The sequence below is a fragment of the Trichoplusia ni genome, chromosome 11 (genome assembly GCF_003590095.1).
Source record: "Trichoplusia ni isolate ovarian cell line Hi5 chromosome 11, tn1, whole genome shotgun sequence".
In the NCBI taxonomy this organism is placed as follows: Eukaryota; Metazoa; Arthropoda; class Insecta; order Lepidoptera; family Noctuidae; genus Trichoplusia; species Trichoplusia ni.
In genome coordinates this window covers 7757822-7776052 of record NC_039488.1, presented here as the reverse complement: position 1 = coordinate 7776052, position 18231 = coordinate 7757822, and the positions used below count along the sequence as shown (strand labels likewise).

At 36.2% G+C, this 18231-nt stretch overlaps 1 protein-coding gene across 1 annotated transcript; it reads right to left on the bottom strand.

Annotated features, from left to right (window-relative positions):
* Positions 1 to 8052: 8052 nt before the first annotated feature.
* Positions 8053 to 17358, bottom strand: LOC113498697. The gene is made up of 7 exons (XM_026878814.1): positions 16766 to 17358; positions 12711 to 14471; positions 12184 to 12378; positions 11463 to 11561; positions 10068 to 10103; positions 9617 to 9679; positions 8053 to 8254 (listed from the first exon to the last, which is right to left on the bottom strand). The coding sequence occupies exons 1-7, from the start codon at positions 17073 to 17075 to the stop codon at positions 8133 to 8135; spliced, it is 2586 nt and encodes an 861-aa protein (XP_026734615.1). The 5' UTR covers positions 17076 to 17358; the 3' UTR covers positions 8053 to 8132.
* Positions 17359 to 18231: the final 873 nt, after the last annotated feature.

The following is an 18231-nucleotide window of genomic DNA, read 5'->3' as shown; positions in this document are numbered from 1 at the left end:
GGTAAGCATTGCTATAGCATTCCAATGTTTTAATGTAGACGTCAATTTTAATAAAGACCTTGAATTGGATTGATTTCTACGTGGTGATGCCACCAGCCTTGTATTTGCCCTTGCCCTATAATCCCGGCCGGCAGTGATTTCCATGTATTTAGTTCAAAATTGATGTTTTCTATAAATCTAGGACATAGCACTTTAATAATGATAATTACAACTAACAGCATCCAGTTTCGCCTACCCTTCACCGCTTCCGAAGTGCTTTTTCCCAGCAGCACGCCTTTTACAATATAGTAGTTTTCCGTTCACGTAGAAAACATCGTAAAGAAAGTTACCACGAAAAAGGGATTTTGAATGTCATTGCTATCACCTGCATTTTAAGCAAATAAAAATCTATTCTTCTGTACAAAGAGAAAAGTCTTAACAATGAGGCATTAAAAAGCTGAGTATTGTTTCGAAAGTAGGTTCGTTCATTTCTTTTGTCAACATTGGTGATACGTCTTAACTTGATCCATTGAAATCAGGTCGCACGTAAGACGAAATGGATCATAATGTTTAACATATAACAAAATTTTGGTTTGGATTACATTAAAAGTCTTTAAACGCCATATTGTAGATATTGTAAGACAAAATGGATCATAATGGGTAACATAGTAAAATTGTATGGTTTAGTTTTCAGACCAAGTTCTTCTGCATTAGTTTATACACTTAAATTTGTATTTTAAAGTTGTCTGGACCTTAAAAGTGACAACTACACTTGAGTTGGTTTCGACATTTCTTCTCAGGGTAGTCAGACAAGAAATGTCAAATTCGTTTTTTAAAACAAAGGGTTTGGCTTCATTTATAATTTTGTAAGAAGTCATCACTCCTACTTTAGGGTTGCACAATTTAGTCTTGTATGAGATCTGACACATCCATGGAACTTTTCGTGAGCTAAATAATGTACTATTTCGATCCACTCGCGACACCCTTGAGGAGACATAGAAAATCATCCTGGCCTTTTCCTAACTATGTTGGTGTCGGCTTCCAGTCTAACCGGATTCAGCTAAGTACCAGTGTCTTACAAGGAGTGACTGCCTATCTGACCTCCTCAACCCAGTTACCTGGGCAACACGACACCCCTTGGTCAGACTGGTTGTCAGACTTTCTTTTAGAGATATTTCTTTAAATTAAATGAAATATTCTTAATTTTGTTATTTAAAACACTAAATAAACAATTAACTCACCTTAACACGTATTCGGCACGACCGTCAGAATCGAAATGAGAACATTTTCGTAAACAATCATGTTTTCGTCATAGTTTTTTTTAATTTTCCTGATAAAATCTACTAGAGGGTAAAAAAATGTTTTTTTTGGGCTATTAATTCCATTGTTTTGACTTGGCTTTAGACGGATGTGTTTTGATTTTCGTCCACTTTTTGTTTTTGGATCAAGGACGTTGGTTATTGAGGTTTCTTATACCGAAGGATTAAAATGAAACTCTGTTTCTAAGGCTGTCGGTATATTCCTCTGTCACTAAGCGTCACATAGCTAAACAGATGACATTTTAACAGATAATGTATGTATTTCTGTTGCTGCTCCAACCAATAGTGAAAATATAAATCTAGGTTAAGCAACGCTTGCTACGTTTCATAATTTGCTAGGCGACCCTTTTAGCAAATTTTCAAATTCCAGTTTTCTGTTTGGGGATGGAACCAGATTAGGTTTTCTTCGTGATATTTGTAAGGGATCCTCGGTATCGCAAGTCCGACTGCTTATGACCGGCTTTTTTACTGTTTTTTTGGTGATACGAATCAGAAACGTATTCGTCGACTAATATAAGCAGAACCTAGTATTTTCCTTAACGTTTCTGTTCATCAATAATTTTCGACATGAACTAGATCAGAGTCACAAGTTTGACCCGCTCTTGATCGGTTTTAATCCAATTTTTCATGCTTTGTAGTGAGGATGGGGATTTCTTTTTTAAGCCTAAGACAGCTCCATCATCATCCTAGCCTTTCCCCAACTATGTTGTCGTCGGCTTCCAGTCTAACTGGATACAGCTAAGTTCCAGTGTTTTACAAGGAGCGACTGCCTATTTGACCTCCACAACCCAGGTATCTGAGCAACACGATACCCCTTAGACTGGTTGTCAGACTTACAGACGTGGATTAACCGTATTAGTTATAACGAAAAAAAAAATAATAGAAAAAGAAAATAATTACTGGCCTCAAACAAAAGCATTCGGGGACCACTGGCTTTCCCTCTTCTCAAAGCTAACTGCCAAACCGAATTGCATTCAAGTTCGTTCTTTCCTCGCATGTGGGAGCTAGCTGTCAATTAAAACTGTTCCCCGCATGCAAAACCCATGGCATCATGATCATCATCAGCCCATATTCGTCCACTGCTGGACAAAGGCCTCTCCAATTGCGCGCCATCGAGATCTATCTTCGCCTGTTCGCGTCCAGACTTTTTTTTTTCTCCTTCGGGGGAGAGAACAGTTTGTGTCAGACTCTTACTGACTAAACCTGAACCGCCGTGTTACGTCATCCGCGCTTTTGTGTCGTTGTATGGCAATGCGTTGTAATTCTTCATACACTAGCATTCAACCCCTGCCAGCCATCTGTTTTATTGTATACATACAAAAGTGCGTTCTTAAGTCAGCTTTACAGAGCTTAATCTATACTAATATTATATTTTAAAGCTGAAGAGTTTGTTTGTTTGAACGCGCCAATCTCAGGAACTACTAGTTCGAATTGAAAAATTTACCAAGGAAGGCTATAGGCTATATAACATCACGCTGCGACTAATAGGAGCGAAGATACAATGGAAATGTTGAAAAAATGGGGAGAATTATTCATGTTTGAGGGCTTCCGTTGCGTGTGCTGCGAAAACGGTTCAAGATCTTCTAACGGCTATGTAATATAACTTACCTTATAATATTTGACTAGTACGACTAGATCCCAATAAAACACCAATCTTCTGTTTTTAGACAGTTCTGGTAATTTCACTATTTACACAAAGATTAGTTGACAATTAACATTTGACAATAATTATTAAATTTTGTTGCTAAGCAACGAAACTCTGACTTCAATTTCCACTTATATTATTTAAATATAACTTTCTATCTGAGCACCAACCACCACATCTAAAAGCAATATTATGGCGTGTGTGGGAAAGAGATGCCACTATATACTTTGTAGTGCGCTGGCCCGCTTCCACAACTTTAAGGGTCAATTCACACTGAAGGAGGTCGGCAGTGTCTTGAGATATAACAATAATATTACATTATAATCACGATTTTTTGTATGTATGGATGTTTTTCCCTCTTACACGCATAAACTGCTGAAGGGATTTTGATGCAACCTTTTACACAGATAGTTTATAATCTGGGTTAATACAAAGGATAGTTTTTATCCCGATTTTTGTTCCCGTGGGATTTTTTTCTATTTATCATTAATTTTCAAGAGAATATGAAAGAATGGAAGAATATAATATTTATTTTTGGGAAGTATATTGTTACAAGAGGCGTTACCTAACATAAGGTCCAAATTTTCTGCTGTTTCCAGCATAAAAATATTTTAAAGTCTAGAACAAGAATAGGACATTATTATATTGGAAACAGTGTTTTATTAGAATACAATAAAAATAAACTGAATACAATATTCATTCTAAGTCACATACATAAGTATAAAGTGGTCAAAATTTGTTGGTTAAATAGAACAATAAGGATTTCCATTGTCAAAAAAGTTCACTATAATTTGGAGAGTGTATAGACGCACGCCATGATTAATCACCCCTTTCTTTCAGTTTAAATTGACCCTTACAGGTGGTAGAAGCCCTTCCTATCTCACCGCACACCACAACTATGTTCAATAAACTATCATATTGACTGAGGAAATCAAAATAACTTACTCAGTTTTACTATCGAATATATTCCGGTTTGCTAATTAATTAGCAATGAGAAAGGAAATGGAAAAGTCATAAATAATGTTTGTTCGTTACGCATTGTTAAAACCACATGCTTAGAGTAAGCGTGCGAGTCGTCTCCTGTCCTTTTCGACAAATGACGTTTCTGCAATCGTTGACGTCAAGAAAAACGAATGTATGGAAATGACATTTCGATATGTCACGTGACCCTGACCTGTCATCTTTATGCATTCGAGTGTTTTCTTTTGACCTTAATGATTGTAGAAATGTAAGTTTGATTTTTTTTCGGTGTGAGACTTTAATTATTTTAACCTATGTCGACGGCACCACACTATGGGAGCCAGCGGATGGACGGCGTCGCCGGGGGAGGCCTAGGAAGCGGTGGCGAGAGGACCTTAACGCTTACTACGTGGTTATATGAGGCCCAGGACAGAGAATCGTGGAAGGATCTGGGGGAGGCCATTGCCAAGCGATGGAACGCAGGGGGCTAGATAAAAAAAAACGTCGACGGCAGGGCGTGGAGATATGTCGGACTCCCGCTGACTACGTACATCCCTCCTTCTACTGCTTTAACCAGAGTCACAGGATCGCTCGCACATGCTCTGCGTGGCCCTAGTTCTTTGGACTTCTTCTCAAATGATAAATAGCACATCGTTCACTCCTCTTAAGAACGGATGCGCAGGACGACGCGCCCCTCCCATTCTTTGCCTATCAGCTGATTGAGTGTCAGAAAGCCCTCCCGCTTTTCACCCCTCACTCACCTCGGCCCAGAGGGGCTGAGATGAGTGAGCGGTGGAATGGCGGACAGGGCTATTGTTGTCACGCCTGACGTCGCGGTCGTGGTGAACCTGCAGTTCTATGCCTGGAGTTTAATGCACGAGGTACATGTTCGATCCTAACGCAGGCAAGGTGCCAATGATTGACAATGACTTTTTCTAAGTTGTGTGTACATTGTAATTGAGTAACTTTTATGAGGTTTTTTTAACTGATGTAGACTTTTCTCGTGTTATGTAATACTGTGAGGTTAGGTCCTATTTATGCCGCAGGAGAATGTGGCGCTAGTGTCGCTTTCATTCAACTACATTTTCATATTAGCTACTTGTGCTACTAGATGGCGCTGTGTGATTTAAATGGAAATAATAAAAAAGAAACTATTATGCATTAAGTTTATTAAACCACAATTTTAATAGTTAATTACATTTAAAATTGCATTTTTGTTCACTATTTCAAAAGAAATAACGTATATTAGTGTTACAAGATACCTTATTTAGTTGCAAAAATGCAATTTGTTAAGAAAAGATTACTTACAGTATTAAAAAGATATACATATTCACCAAAAAGATATTTTTAAATTTGCTAACTGTCATTTTGTGACATTTACAGGTACTGGGCGTTATTAGGTATCAAAAACACGCAGGTATTTAGCAAAAATATCGTAATACATTTTTAAGTTTATAACAATCTTAATTATTTATCAAATGAAGTACTACATTCATCTGTTTCTTTGGCAGAATAAAAATGTTTTCCAAAATGTAGATGAAAAAAATTATTAAATCTTTCCTAAGCAAATTGCATTTAATTGCATTAATTTAAAACTACTTTTCTTTTCGCATCAAACTCCCTCTGTTGAAACATTTTCCGTAAGATCTCTCTTTTTTCATTTCTTGAATTCTCCTTCTTTCTTTTATCAAAGTCTTTCTTCTATCATCGTATCATCTTTCTGCTTTAGACACTTCTCTTCCAATAGATGGTACTATTTAAAAATCATACTCTTTTCGTTTCACAGTTAATTCCTTCAGATCTTTCAAATTGGATTCGCCCATATTTGCTTTATAAATCACAGCATCATTGACGACATTCAGGTCTTCATAACAGGCAGAAGTTCTGGAAACTTCAGCATTGGACTTCATTTGTTTTTGAACTGTTGTACTTGCTCTGCTGTTTTGAGGTCTAGTACATCAATAACAGCATTTTCTGGGTACAAGTCCTTCTCAACTCAACTTTCTTCAAAATCATCATCTTCATCAATATCTTCTTCTATAGCTGTAACTCCATTCCTATCTTCTACACATTTTATAGCATGTATAAATTTCTCCTTAGCTATGTTGGTATCGGTTTCCAGTCTCACCGTCAGCTGAGCCCCGTATGTTACAGAGCGACTGTCTATCTGACAACACAACACATGTTACTGTAACACAGTATCACATATTAGTATTCTTTTTAACTTCTTAACCACCCTTTTTATACTAATGGACTCTTTTCTAGTTCTCTCTATATCATTTTCATCATTTCTTTTTCTTCTTTAACTTATACGTCATTCGATTCTTCTTTTACTCCTTCTCAGCCATTATCTATTCGTGTGTCAGCCTAACTAATATTATTGACAATACCCTAGGTACAAAATTTAAGACTGTATTATTTTAAAATATTTCTAGTTAAAAATTAGTAGCTTCTGATAGATTGCCTATAAGCGGCTGATTTAACCCAATGACTGTTTTATTCGCTCGTTCAATCTGAAACAAGAAATGAGAAGGTTTAATTAAAAAGTTTATATATATTTTTTGATTCGCAGCCTAGGTGTAAGGATTTTGGGCAAGACTTTTGTCAGCAGTGGGACACAGTGTGTCAACTATATTATCTATACTCATATATATAGCTGAAGAGTTTGTTTGTTTGAACGTGCTAATCTCAGGAACTACTGGTCCAAATTGAAAAAATATTTTTGTGTTGAATAGATCATTCATCGAGGAAGGTTTTAGGTTAGCGAAGATATGTACAATGGAAAATGTGAAAAATACAGGGCAGGTATAAATCATAACTTATATCTGCTACCCACGGGGACGAAGTCGCGGGCAACAGCTAGTTTTCATATAATTTATTTATTATCATATTATAGTCGAGATAAATATGTAATTTTCTGACCATTAATACTTAAGGTGTATCTGAATTGTACCTAAAACAGTCTTGAAATACAAGTACAAGAACATGTGGCGATAAATGAATATAAGTCTGTTATTACAAAACTAAACCTTATGGCATATATGAACTAGGTTCGTTTTAGCTTGATAGTAAGAGATGAATGTTGATTTTTGCGAGTATTATTGTTCACGTTAATAGCAAAGTGTTTCCGGCTGTAAAATCTGACTCTTTTTCTCTGATTTCGTTACTTTTACTTTTCGTTTTACCGACAACGTAAAATTGTAATGCGGTTTCATTTTATACACCGTAATACTGATCTTGGTTGGCATGAATTAATGTATTGAAAGAAAATCTGAATATACCATTAAATTTTTTCAAAATCGATTCATCCGTTTTCGTAGTTTTAAATTGCAACTGCGGGTTTGAAGCTACCCTGATAATTTCAGACTAGCTTATCGGAAAGTGCCTCAAAACTGAGTTGCTTTGATTTTACGTGTAAACGGTTTTGTGGGGCATTAAATTTAGTGATTAATGTCGCCTATATGAAAGAAAAAAAGACTTATGTACTTGAAATTGAACTAAGAATAAGCGTTCGTCCATCAAAGAAATACTTGTACTACGCGCGGATCAAACCCACGACACGTCGTGTACAGTGTGAGACGCCGTGACCAAAAGCATTGGGCAGTCTTTTCTTCTTAAACACAAGTTGTGCTTTTTATGCACTGAAGTAAAAAAAGACCTAAAAATGACCTTTCTTTTAAAAATAAAACAAAAAAACTTAGGTCGGCGAGAATTTCCTGCCAAATATTTTAAATGAAATGGAGAAAAAATCTACCGTACAATTGAAATAAAACAAATTCTAAACAATTCAAAATCTAGCCAAAATATATTCATAACATAAAAGTAAAACGTCGTATGATCTACAAAGTCCTGCTTTATGTTAAAAATAGAGCAAAAAAAACTTGCCTTCAACATGTTCTGCCTAATAGTGCCTAACATATTAAACAAAAAAAAAATATTTCTCTGAATAAATCCTACGTCACAGAGAAAATAAAAAAAAACAGGGTCAGCGAAAACCTCCTGCGTTACGTAAAAAGAGAAAAAAAATCTTCTCCAAAAAGTCCTGCCTCTCATTTCAACCATCAAAAAAAAAACATTTCACCGAAAACAAATTCCTCATCAAACAAAACAAAACACCAAACGACCTTAAAATCAAATAAAAACAAAAAAACCTCAACCAAAAAAATCCTGACCTTATAAAAAAAACAACACCCTGAGCACCCGTGAACGAAAAGAGCGTAAAGTCTTACTTACTTTCTTACAAAGGCCCTTCGTTTAGCTTGGAGGTCAAAGGCAAGGGGATCCATGTCGACCCGTGAGTTGCTCTCAAGTCCCGGTATAATATCATCGATCCCTTGGCTTTCGCTGTCAACTGAGAAAAACAAAATTGCTACACGCTCTTTAACGTACAGGGTGCTTGTATGTTGCTTTGACCTTACTTTAAAAAACAACTGACATTTTGGTAGCGGCTTTAACGTTTTTTTCTGAATATGTACTATGTTAGATCGCATTAGAATTGGAGATGAAAAGAAAACTTCAAATACATATATGGGAATGACACACATTCATTTTTGACAAGTACCGGGATAAATTTTGCTCTATGTTTAATGCCAAAGTGTATGATGATTTTGGGGTATAAAATTATTATTATTATCACGAGATAATTTCACAAGAAGAGACCCGGTTTTATTTCCAGGACTTTGATGCGTACATTCATGTGAAATGTTATGGGGTATCGGCAATTTGTCCCAATGTGGATAAATATATGCCCCTTCATTTATCTTGACTTACAGTGGCTAGCGAGTCGGCAGCCAGAGATGAGATATGAGAGAAAAAATAAAGTGTAACACCAGGTTCAAGAAATCGGAGGGAAAATTTTAATCTGGGGTCAACAAGCTCATTTGAACAAGTGAAATGAAAAATGCTTGATCCATCTTAGTATGGCAAGGGGCGTTTGTCTAGCACAGCCAGAGATTGATGAAATAATGGCGATGCTTATTTGCTTGCGCAAAAAATTAAATAAATGGGAGATACAAAATAAAACATTGACAGATTTCTTGTGCAGAATGATAAATGATCGTTTTTGAGTTTATGTCAAGACGCGTGGATTAAAAACTTTACCGTGTTCCAACCACGGACAAGCTGACGTCATAATGATATAAGAGCATTAGACAGAGAGAGAGAGATCCAAAGCGAGTCCGATCGATCCCTATTAACCCTGAATGTCACTTGTGTCCAAAAGTTCCTACGTATTTTCCAACAGTTTTTAACTTCACCGGTTTTCGCTAAATACGATTATGGACTACCTACCTGACAATTACTAGCTAATTATTGGTTAATACACTATTGATATTTACTTATTCTATAATAATTAATAGAGTAAGGCCAACGAGACGAAAAAATATCATGAACTGCTAAATTATATCACTTCCAATCGTTATTTCGGCTTTTCAACATTTTCTCTTCAATAAGTTAAACTCCCTCTTTCTGTGAAGAGGCCTATTCCCTGCAGTGGGACATTCATTGGCTGATTATTGCGATATTTAAAATGAAAATGTTGACGGCAGCTGCAATTATACTTTCCTGTACCACGAAACGCGAACGACAGTCATTTAACGACAGCTATGGAGCAACTAACGTCTTGTCGCTAATGTCAGTTACTCAGTAGAGGTCAGATTGTTTTACATTTATCTAGTTCCTTGGCCCTACTATATCTACATGTATATAAACTTACATATTTCACTGGCATGTACGCTTCCCTCGTAGTAAAAGTTTCCTTCGATGTCTGGTTTCAAATCTGTAGAAAAAATATAGTAAAAGTTAGTTTCTTCTTTTTTTTCTTTTTGCAAAGTGTTTTTTGAGATTTTTTGTACTTTAAAAATGGTAGTCTTTTAAAAATGTTACCAGTAGTGGGGATGTCCTAGTCTATAGATGGAAAGGTTTCCAACAAAACCATTTTCTAAAAAATCTATGTCAATGTGATTTTTTTTGCATATTTTAAAGTTTATTTTTATTAATATTTGCCTCTGCAATATTTCACATTCCTAACACTTATTTGCATTCCACAATGTGTTGAAGGCGTGACAGTGTAGGCTTAATATAGCTATGTACATTTGCGAAACTTAAAGAGTCCACAAATGTACTGCTTTAATGGGAAGTTTTAAATAAATATTAATTAAACTCACCGAACTGTTTCAAATTTGATTCTAGTTCCTCATTACCTGCAAAAGACAAAAGAAAGTGAATATTATAATTATTCAAGCTTGAGAGGATCTCCCAATTGAGACGAATTTAACGACACCTCAAAAGGTATGTAATATTATTCGAGTCTCTGAGGTACATAAAGAGCCAAGGGTCTACCATATTAATACTACTTTAAGGCGTGGCTTTTAAAAGTTATATCACCAGTCTGACCAAGCGGTATCGTGTTGCCCAGGTAACTGGGTTGAGGAGGTCAGATAGGCAGTCGCTCCTTGTAAAACACTAGTACTTAGCTGTATGCGGTTAGACTGGAAGCCGACCCCAACATAGTTGGGAAAAGGCTAGGATGATGATGACACTCGACCGTTTTCATTGAGGTTAAAGATTTAAGAAATAACATTAGTTTGGCGAACGTCATCGTTCAGTAAATGTAACTTGTCCAGTAGTTTTTTTTTAAATAAATGCGGACAACATCACATACATTGTTCTGAACCCAAAGTAAGTTGCTAAAGCACTTGTGTTATGAAATTCAGATACAACGAAGGTACCACAAACACCCAGACCCGAGACAATGTAGAAATGTGAATTTTTACATTGACCCGACCGGGGATCGAACCCGGGACCTCAGAGCTAGCGACACCTTGAAACCGGTGCGTACGCCACTCGACCACGGAGGTCGTCGAGTTAGAAGTAACACAAACCAGTAATGCATTCTGTTAACAATTTTGTATTGAAAGAAATTTCTAAAGAATCTTGGGCAAGACAATGGGTGCATTTCAAATTCTGAGCTGTTGACAGTATCAAATTTACCAGCCTTCTTTCTATGGAATAACAGTTATTTGCCATTTCTCGTGTGATAATTTAGCTGACGACTTTTAATACATAATAACATTTTAGTTATTCTGTTTCCCTTACGCTTTTTTTTGTTGATTTTCTTTTTTAAAACGCATTAAGGAAATTAACCCCTATCGTGGGGTTTCACATTCAAGTCACATGTACAAAGACACTTAGACTCAGGACAACAAATCGCTGACACAAACGCTGCGCAGGGATCGAACCTGCAACGCGTTGCGCTCAGCGGGCTTCTTGCGTTTTGACCTCAACCACTCAACCATCCATGCAGTGAACGTTTACTTGCTTCATCGACTGTTTGTTATGCCTCATTATTTATGACCATGATTGTTACACAGACTAGGCCAGCAACTAATTTCTCCCATTTTACTGGTCTAACTCCTTCCTTAATCTCATTGCGCCCGCCATGATTACCATATTAGCACATATTGCTCCATACTTATGCACTCAGAGTAAAATATGTTCTCTGAGGTCACCCCAATATATATTTTGAAAAGGTTGTATACAATGATGCTAAATTAACTTACCAGGAAAGAAGGCTTTGACGGTGGATGACGGTGGCACAGATGTTGTTTTTGCTTCCGCTATGGTTGCTGGTGAAGGCGTCTGCGTAGTCGACGATGAGCCTAAAAGATTAGATCCAAAATTAGGAACAAAAGAACGGTTTAGGTAGGTTAATGAAAAAATAACATTTTTTGTATAAAATTAAAAATCGGTGTGGCTGTGTGATTTCTGATAGAAATTTTCAGTTTCAAATTCTAAAAATGTTAAAACTCCATCACTTGTTCAGTTCATAAGTTTTAACGAATTTCGTTTTACAAAATATCTTTGAACTATACTTAATTTTCAAGATAATTGTAATTTTTTACAAAACTAAGAATTTGCATGTCTTTTGGCCTAGTTTAGGTGTTGAGATACTATGGAGGCAAGTGAATCTTAAAATGTTTTGCATCGCAGATTTAAGGCAGCTTTTGCCATCAACTGGGAACAGTTATTTTCCCATTTTCATACAACTCCCGCACTAAGAAATTAATCCTTGTATCGCGGGGAGTTTCACAAACATACAAATCACATGCACAAAGACACCCAGACTCAGAACAAGCATTCGTGGATCCCACAAATGCTTGTCTTACGCAGGGATCGAAACTGCGACACGACGCGCGCAGTAGTTTTGGCGTGGTGACCTCAACAAAGCTACCCGTGCAGTCAAAAATAAACTCTAAAGGTTCACTCTAAAGGGTCCTTTACCTGTAGTTTCAGCCACTTGACCACTAGCTACAGTAGATGATGTTCCAGCCATCGCACCATTGGGTGTCGTACTCAATCCAGTGTATTGCGTTCCCAATACATTTAATTTCGTATTTAGCGGTATATTTAGAGGTTTCGCTTGAGGCGTTGTCGTTGGTATCTCCAAAGATGGCGAGTTTGGAAAGTTTTTAATGTCTGGAAAAAAATGGAAATTAGTACCTACTTGAGCCATGACTTTTTAATCTCTCAAATCAATTTGAATGCAAAGACAAAGGTGATTACGAAAGTTTCGTTGGTTTGATTTAAGGTTTAATTTTCAATTGTAACTGATTTCATCTCTAGAATCCTGATTCATTTTTGAATACATTTCATTAGAGTGGACATTAATGATGTTGAGAAATAATCTTACAGCTTTTTTTTTTAATAAAACGGACTTAAAGAACTGATAATGGTATGTAGCTTAATGTATCTCTTAAACCTTGTCTTTCGTCAATTTTCAATTAATAAAAACTTACTAAGATGCTCACCCAGAAATTGTAATCTTCTCAAAGCCTTTTCCACGCACCACCTCAGCATTTGCGCATTCAAATTCTGTTTAATTTCAATGCAGAAATTCGTCGCCATAGTTAAAAAAGGATCGTTCTTCATTTTGATTTCTTTAGGTGCATCTTTCGGAACTTCATTTACAACGGGAACATTATTAGTTTGTTTTTTAGAATGTTTAGCATCGGTAGCGTTGACTATCGCGGCTATTGCTCCTTTACCGCGATCTCTCCTCTTGCTCTTATGTTTCGAATGATGGTTGATCCATCTCCTTTCTCTGTCTTTACTAACAAAAGCTTCAGAGTCATTAGAATCGAAAACAGGTAGTAGAATAGTAGTTTCCAATTCATTCCTTTTATTCTTAACGTTACGCGAATGACCAGTGTTTTCAGAAGGTGCCATGAAACTGTTTAGAACATTATTCTTCATTAGATTATCAATGAAGGTATTATTGAAGTAATATTTATAAACCAAATCGTCGATCGTTTGTTCATCTTTTTCTTTGATAATTAAGTCATCTTGATTTTCTATTTTGTTTGATGTTGGGATGGAGAAGAGGTTAATTTTAACTGATTCGGTTGTTGTTGACGATGGATTTGTAGTCGTTAACTTCGGTTCAACTTTCGTTGTCGGTTTGTTCATTTTACTTAAACTTGAACTGAGTTTAGTTATCGTTGGGTTTCTACTGTCTATGTATAATTGTTTTGCCTTCTTTAATATTCTCGCAAAGTTGTTCTGACGGTGTGATATTTCACTTTGAGTTTTAGCGATCAAATTTTGTTTCAGATTAATCTTTTCGTTTTGAGCTAGCATCAGTTTCTGTATATTGTAAAACTGACGTTGCTGTTGCAAGAATTTCTTCTGCTGATTTTCGAACTCTTTAAAGTTTCTAGCCATTTCCATTTCTTTGTTTTTGAAGAACTCTTCTTTGGCAGCCATTTTGGCGTCGAATACTTTTAATTTCTCATGGAATTTTAGTAAATACAAATATTTGACGTCGAAATCTTGGAATTTGCTTGTTATTGTCGCTGCACTTTTACCAAATTCGTCATTTATGTCATTAATTCTGTTATGTATATCTTTGATTTCGTGATGCTGTCTTATAATCTTTTTGAAGGTCTTTGTCAACATCGAGATTACTTTTATTAGACCTCTTTCTGTGACTGGTTTACTCTTTTGCGGCTCTTTGGGTACAACTTTGTACACATTAACATCTGGCATCGGTGCATTCTGATGCCATACAGTATTATCTTTGTCAAATATATTCCTATCGTTAACTTTAACACTTGAGTTTAATTCCTGATTATCCTGGTCCGTTCTATTCAAATCTTCGGTGATCTCAAATTTCTTGATAATTTCCGTTTCGAAATCATATTTCATGCTACGTTTAGGAGATATAATGTTTCTTGTGACTGTGTTGTTTTCTTTGTTCTCATTTTCCATTGTGAATACAGCATCTTGGATTTGGTCACCTGTTTGGTTAACTATAGCATTGGCGTCATCATTTTGATAGACAGAAGTGTCATTTTTAGTTAAATCTAGTTCGCTTTTGTTATTATTCAGTAAGATAGCTACTTCGTAAGGGTAATCGTTGAAAACGGAAGTAGGTCTGAGTTCGTTCAGTATTTTGGATTTGACGACATCGACGGTCCCTGATTGATTGTCAAGATTAATGGGTTTGCTTTTACAATTTCTTCCGGTGCAGGTTTTTATTATACTCTTTCTAGGACGCTGTTCTCGTACGACTGCGGAGGATAAAGTTATTAAGTACATTCATTATAGTTCGTAGTAATTTAAAACTTTTGGGTGTTTTTGAAAAAAACTGGTATTTATATTGAGTTGATACAAAAATGATCCACACAGTATGGAATTTAATAATTGTGCCGCGGGTTGTTCTACAAACATTCAAGTCACGTGCACTAACAACCTCACTCAAAACAGACATTCGTGAATCACACAAATGCTTGTCCTACGCGGGGATCGAACTAGCAACACGCCACGCTCAGTGGGTTTGGCGTGGTCACCTCAACCACTCGGCTATTGGCATCCAACTCTAGCCAATGCTATCCCAATGCTGGGCAAGTATTTTCCTAAATAGTTAGATACTTAGAACCCTTATTGTAGCCAATCGGAATCGCACTTAAACGATGTCTATTTACTTGAATCTGATAATCTCAACTATAACAGACATAATATGAGACACAACATCCAATGAATGACAAAATAATGATAATAATCATCTCTGTGATCGCAATGTTTGTAAAGTTACCGAATGTCGCGCGCGGCGTAAAGACAAATATTTATAAATATCTTTGTTTATTTGATAATACTGGATTCTGTGCATATACATTTCTTATACTTTCTGGACTGGCCTGTGGGTCTAGTGGTAAGTAGCCCTGACTGCTGTACCAGAGGTCGTGGGTTCCATTTCCACCCAGGACAAATGTTTGTGTGATTAGCACGAGCATTTAATTTTGTCTGTGTCTGGGTTCATTTATCTTTATTATAGGTGTTATTGAAGATATCAGTATGTTTATCAGTTATCTAGTACTCCTAATACAAGCTTTGCTTAGTCAGAGACAGGTGCTGATTTTCACCCTTCTAAAATGAGGTTTTATATCTCCGATACACGAAATTTTTAGTCTCCAAAGGACATTTTGAAAGTCCTGATCGATTTTGGCCACGACTATCTATTGGAAAGGCACTAGCCAACGGTACGTTCAGCCAGAAGAATAGATTATATTGCTAGCACAGGTGCACTCTCTGTTCCCTTACTCTCACAACCCGATGGGGCGGCAAACCTAAACGACTGGAGAGAGATTAGGCGTAGGACACATATTTTAAAATGAAGATGTAATATTTATAGGTGATATTTTAACGCCCGCAATATTTGAAAAGTCATGGAATTGAACTCGACCATTGACTTAACTTTGCTGAGGTCTTACCACTAGGCTATCTACTCTCTAAACGACTACCGTTAGCCCAAATCATAGATATTTGCACGTGTTGGAAATAAAACTATTCGGGTACTATGAATTAACTACCAACTAGATTACTATATTTGCGCCGTTTGTTCACAGCAGCCGCGGCAGCAGAGCCAGCGCAGCACGAAGAGCCGGGAAGATGAGATGGCGTAAGAGTTTTATATTCTGTTAGAATTTATCTATGTTGCTGTGCCCTAACAGGGTCCATAACTGTACTTTAGCTCTAAGCCTAATTTGTAACACCTGTATCACATTATGGTATGCAAATAAATGAATATGAATATGAGAGTATCGACACAAGTGGCGTCCCACACTAAAGGCCTACCCATCTTCCAAGGGAACAAAGACACACCGTCCATTCGGGTACTTAAGTTGCTTATTATGTTGTTCAAGCTTATGAATATCGATTTGTATGAAAGTAAGCGATGATGGGTAAAGTTGTCTGGTGGCGGTGATTTACGTCGCTTCGAATATGGATGGGTTTGAGACTAAGAGGAGTTAAGGCACCACAAATGGTGATAAAAAGAAGCAGATAACTCAAAAGTGACAAATTTATATGAAGAAATATTGTTTTATAAGCTGGAGTTTGTATTTTTATCTTTAAAAACTAAACAGTCACGGTCAAAAATAAAACGGAAAATGGATCCTTTAGAGACTTTGGTAAAAATACATAGAACATTATTGGTGAAAATTCGGACGGTTTTGCAAACAAGTCACATGCACAAAGACACTCAGACTCAGGACAAGCTTTCAAGGATCAAAGGCTTGTCCTAGAAGGGGATCGAATGTTTGGCGTGGTGACCTCAACCACCCTTATACAAAAATAATTATTCATTCTACTAAAATTATAAACGCGAAAGTTTGTAAGTATGAATGTTACTCTTTCACGCAAAAACCACTGAACGGATTTAGACGCAAATCTTACACAGATAGTTTATAACCAGGATTAACACATAGGACCCCGATTTTATGTTCCCTTTGGGTCATTTTTGATGTATAGCGGGACGTCTAACTAGTTTGAAAATAAAGTATTTTAATAAGGAGTATGTACTTACCACGAGACGCTCTTTTGGTCCTTTCAACGTAAGCAGAAACAAGCGGAGAGTCCTGCATATAATTCGCCCCGAACGCATCAAAATTGTTTTGCAATAAATTATCCACATCCAACGAATTCTCTCGAAATATAAAGTCACCCACCCTCCCTTTCTCAAACAGATTCTCTTTAAACTTATTCCGAACCCAGACTCCCTTGTTCACGATATTATTACGCTCCAATTTCGGTTTTTGGAAGTTCGATTCCGCTTCGAGATAGTTGCTAGAGACAAGAACTCTAGTGAGGAGAAAAATGTTGATTAAAGCGAACATATTATCGACATATCTTGGCGCGAACTGTTGTTTGAATGAAAAGAATGCCGCTTATGTGTAATGTAATTTGTTGGTTTTGTTTGTAAATTCTGTGGTGCGGTTAGTGATGTGCGGCTATCGATGTTTTTTTGGGGTTTATTTTTCGATTGTTTTTTTTTGTGCCGGAAGTTGTTGTTAGGGATTTTTTTGGGTATAGTGCATGGATGTGTTACGATATTGTGTGGCTATTGACTTTTAAGATTGTTCATGTCTATTTACTATTTTAATTTATTAGTGGCTTTCTGATATTAGGAGAAAAGTGGATGAAGCAACAAGCAACTCCAGGAGGAGCAATGATGGGCATGTGTATCAGGCTAACTTATTACCTATGCATATCAGAATTATCAGAAGATTACATATTAAAACAGTCGCTGGAATCTACACCTGCAACTATGTGCATAATAATTGAATCTTTGAAACCCTAGTTCACATAAATACTCAGACCTTTGTTTAGTCCTAGGTACCGCATTAGGTTAAGTAACCTGTAATGGTAGATTAGTGTGATTATTAAATAAATAAATAAATATTTTAAGGTAAGGTAACTAAATGCTCTTATGTATAATGATGTAGTTAGCAGTTATTAATGTTATATTTATTTGTAAGTAGAACGGCAAAAAGCCGATTTTCTTTTAGGCACAATTCACTTATTACTTTTTTAGTCAAAAAGACCTACTTTATCCATCTACCATAAGAGAATAATTGTTGAAATTAATTGTATTTTATCATTTGAAGGCGGGGTAACAGAGATTCTTGAAAGAAAAAAACGAAACATCTAAAAACAACAGTTTCTACCACTTATTTTTTATACGTGTACTGAATATTCTGAACACAAAAAACCTGTCAATATTTTTTTTTTTTTGTAAATTATCGATAATTTTACCAAATCCTTATCGACACACCCCCATCACTATTCCACAAAATCACAATATTTACGTTTTCTCGCATATCGCGTTCGGATATTCACTATGTTTACATTTCTTTTATTTATTTTTGAAAACATCAAAATGTTTACAGCTATTAAGCGTTTTTAACTTTCCTCTTCTGAGATAAGCAAAGATGCTGATTGTATTAAATTTTTGTATCCATTGTAAATAATCTTCGTTCAAACTATCCTTGA

Bases quoted from the DNA above. Each gene is read 5' to 3' on its own strand.
- LOC113498697 (XM_026878814.1), bottom strand. From the start codon at position 17,075: ATGTTCGCTTTAATCAACATTTTTCTCCTCACTAGAGTTCTTGTCTCT. The intron at 12,379-12,710 runs GTGAGCATCTTA...ATTTTTTTCCAG, and splicing joins GAGAAGATTACAATTTCTGG to ACATTAAAAACTTTCCAAAC. The intron at 8,255-9,616 runs GTAAGTTTATAT...TGTTTTTCTCAG, and splicing joins CGTACATGCCAGTGAAATAT to TTGACAGCGAAAGCCAAGGG.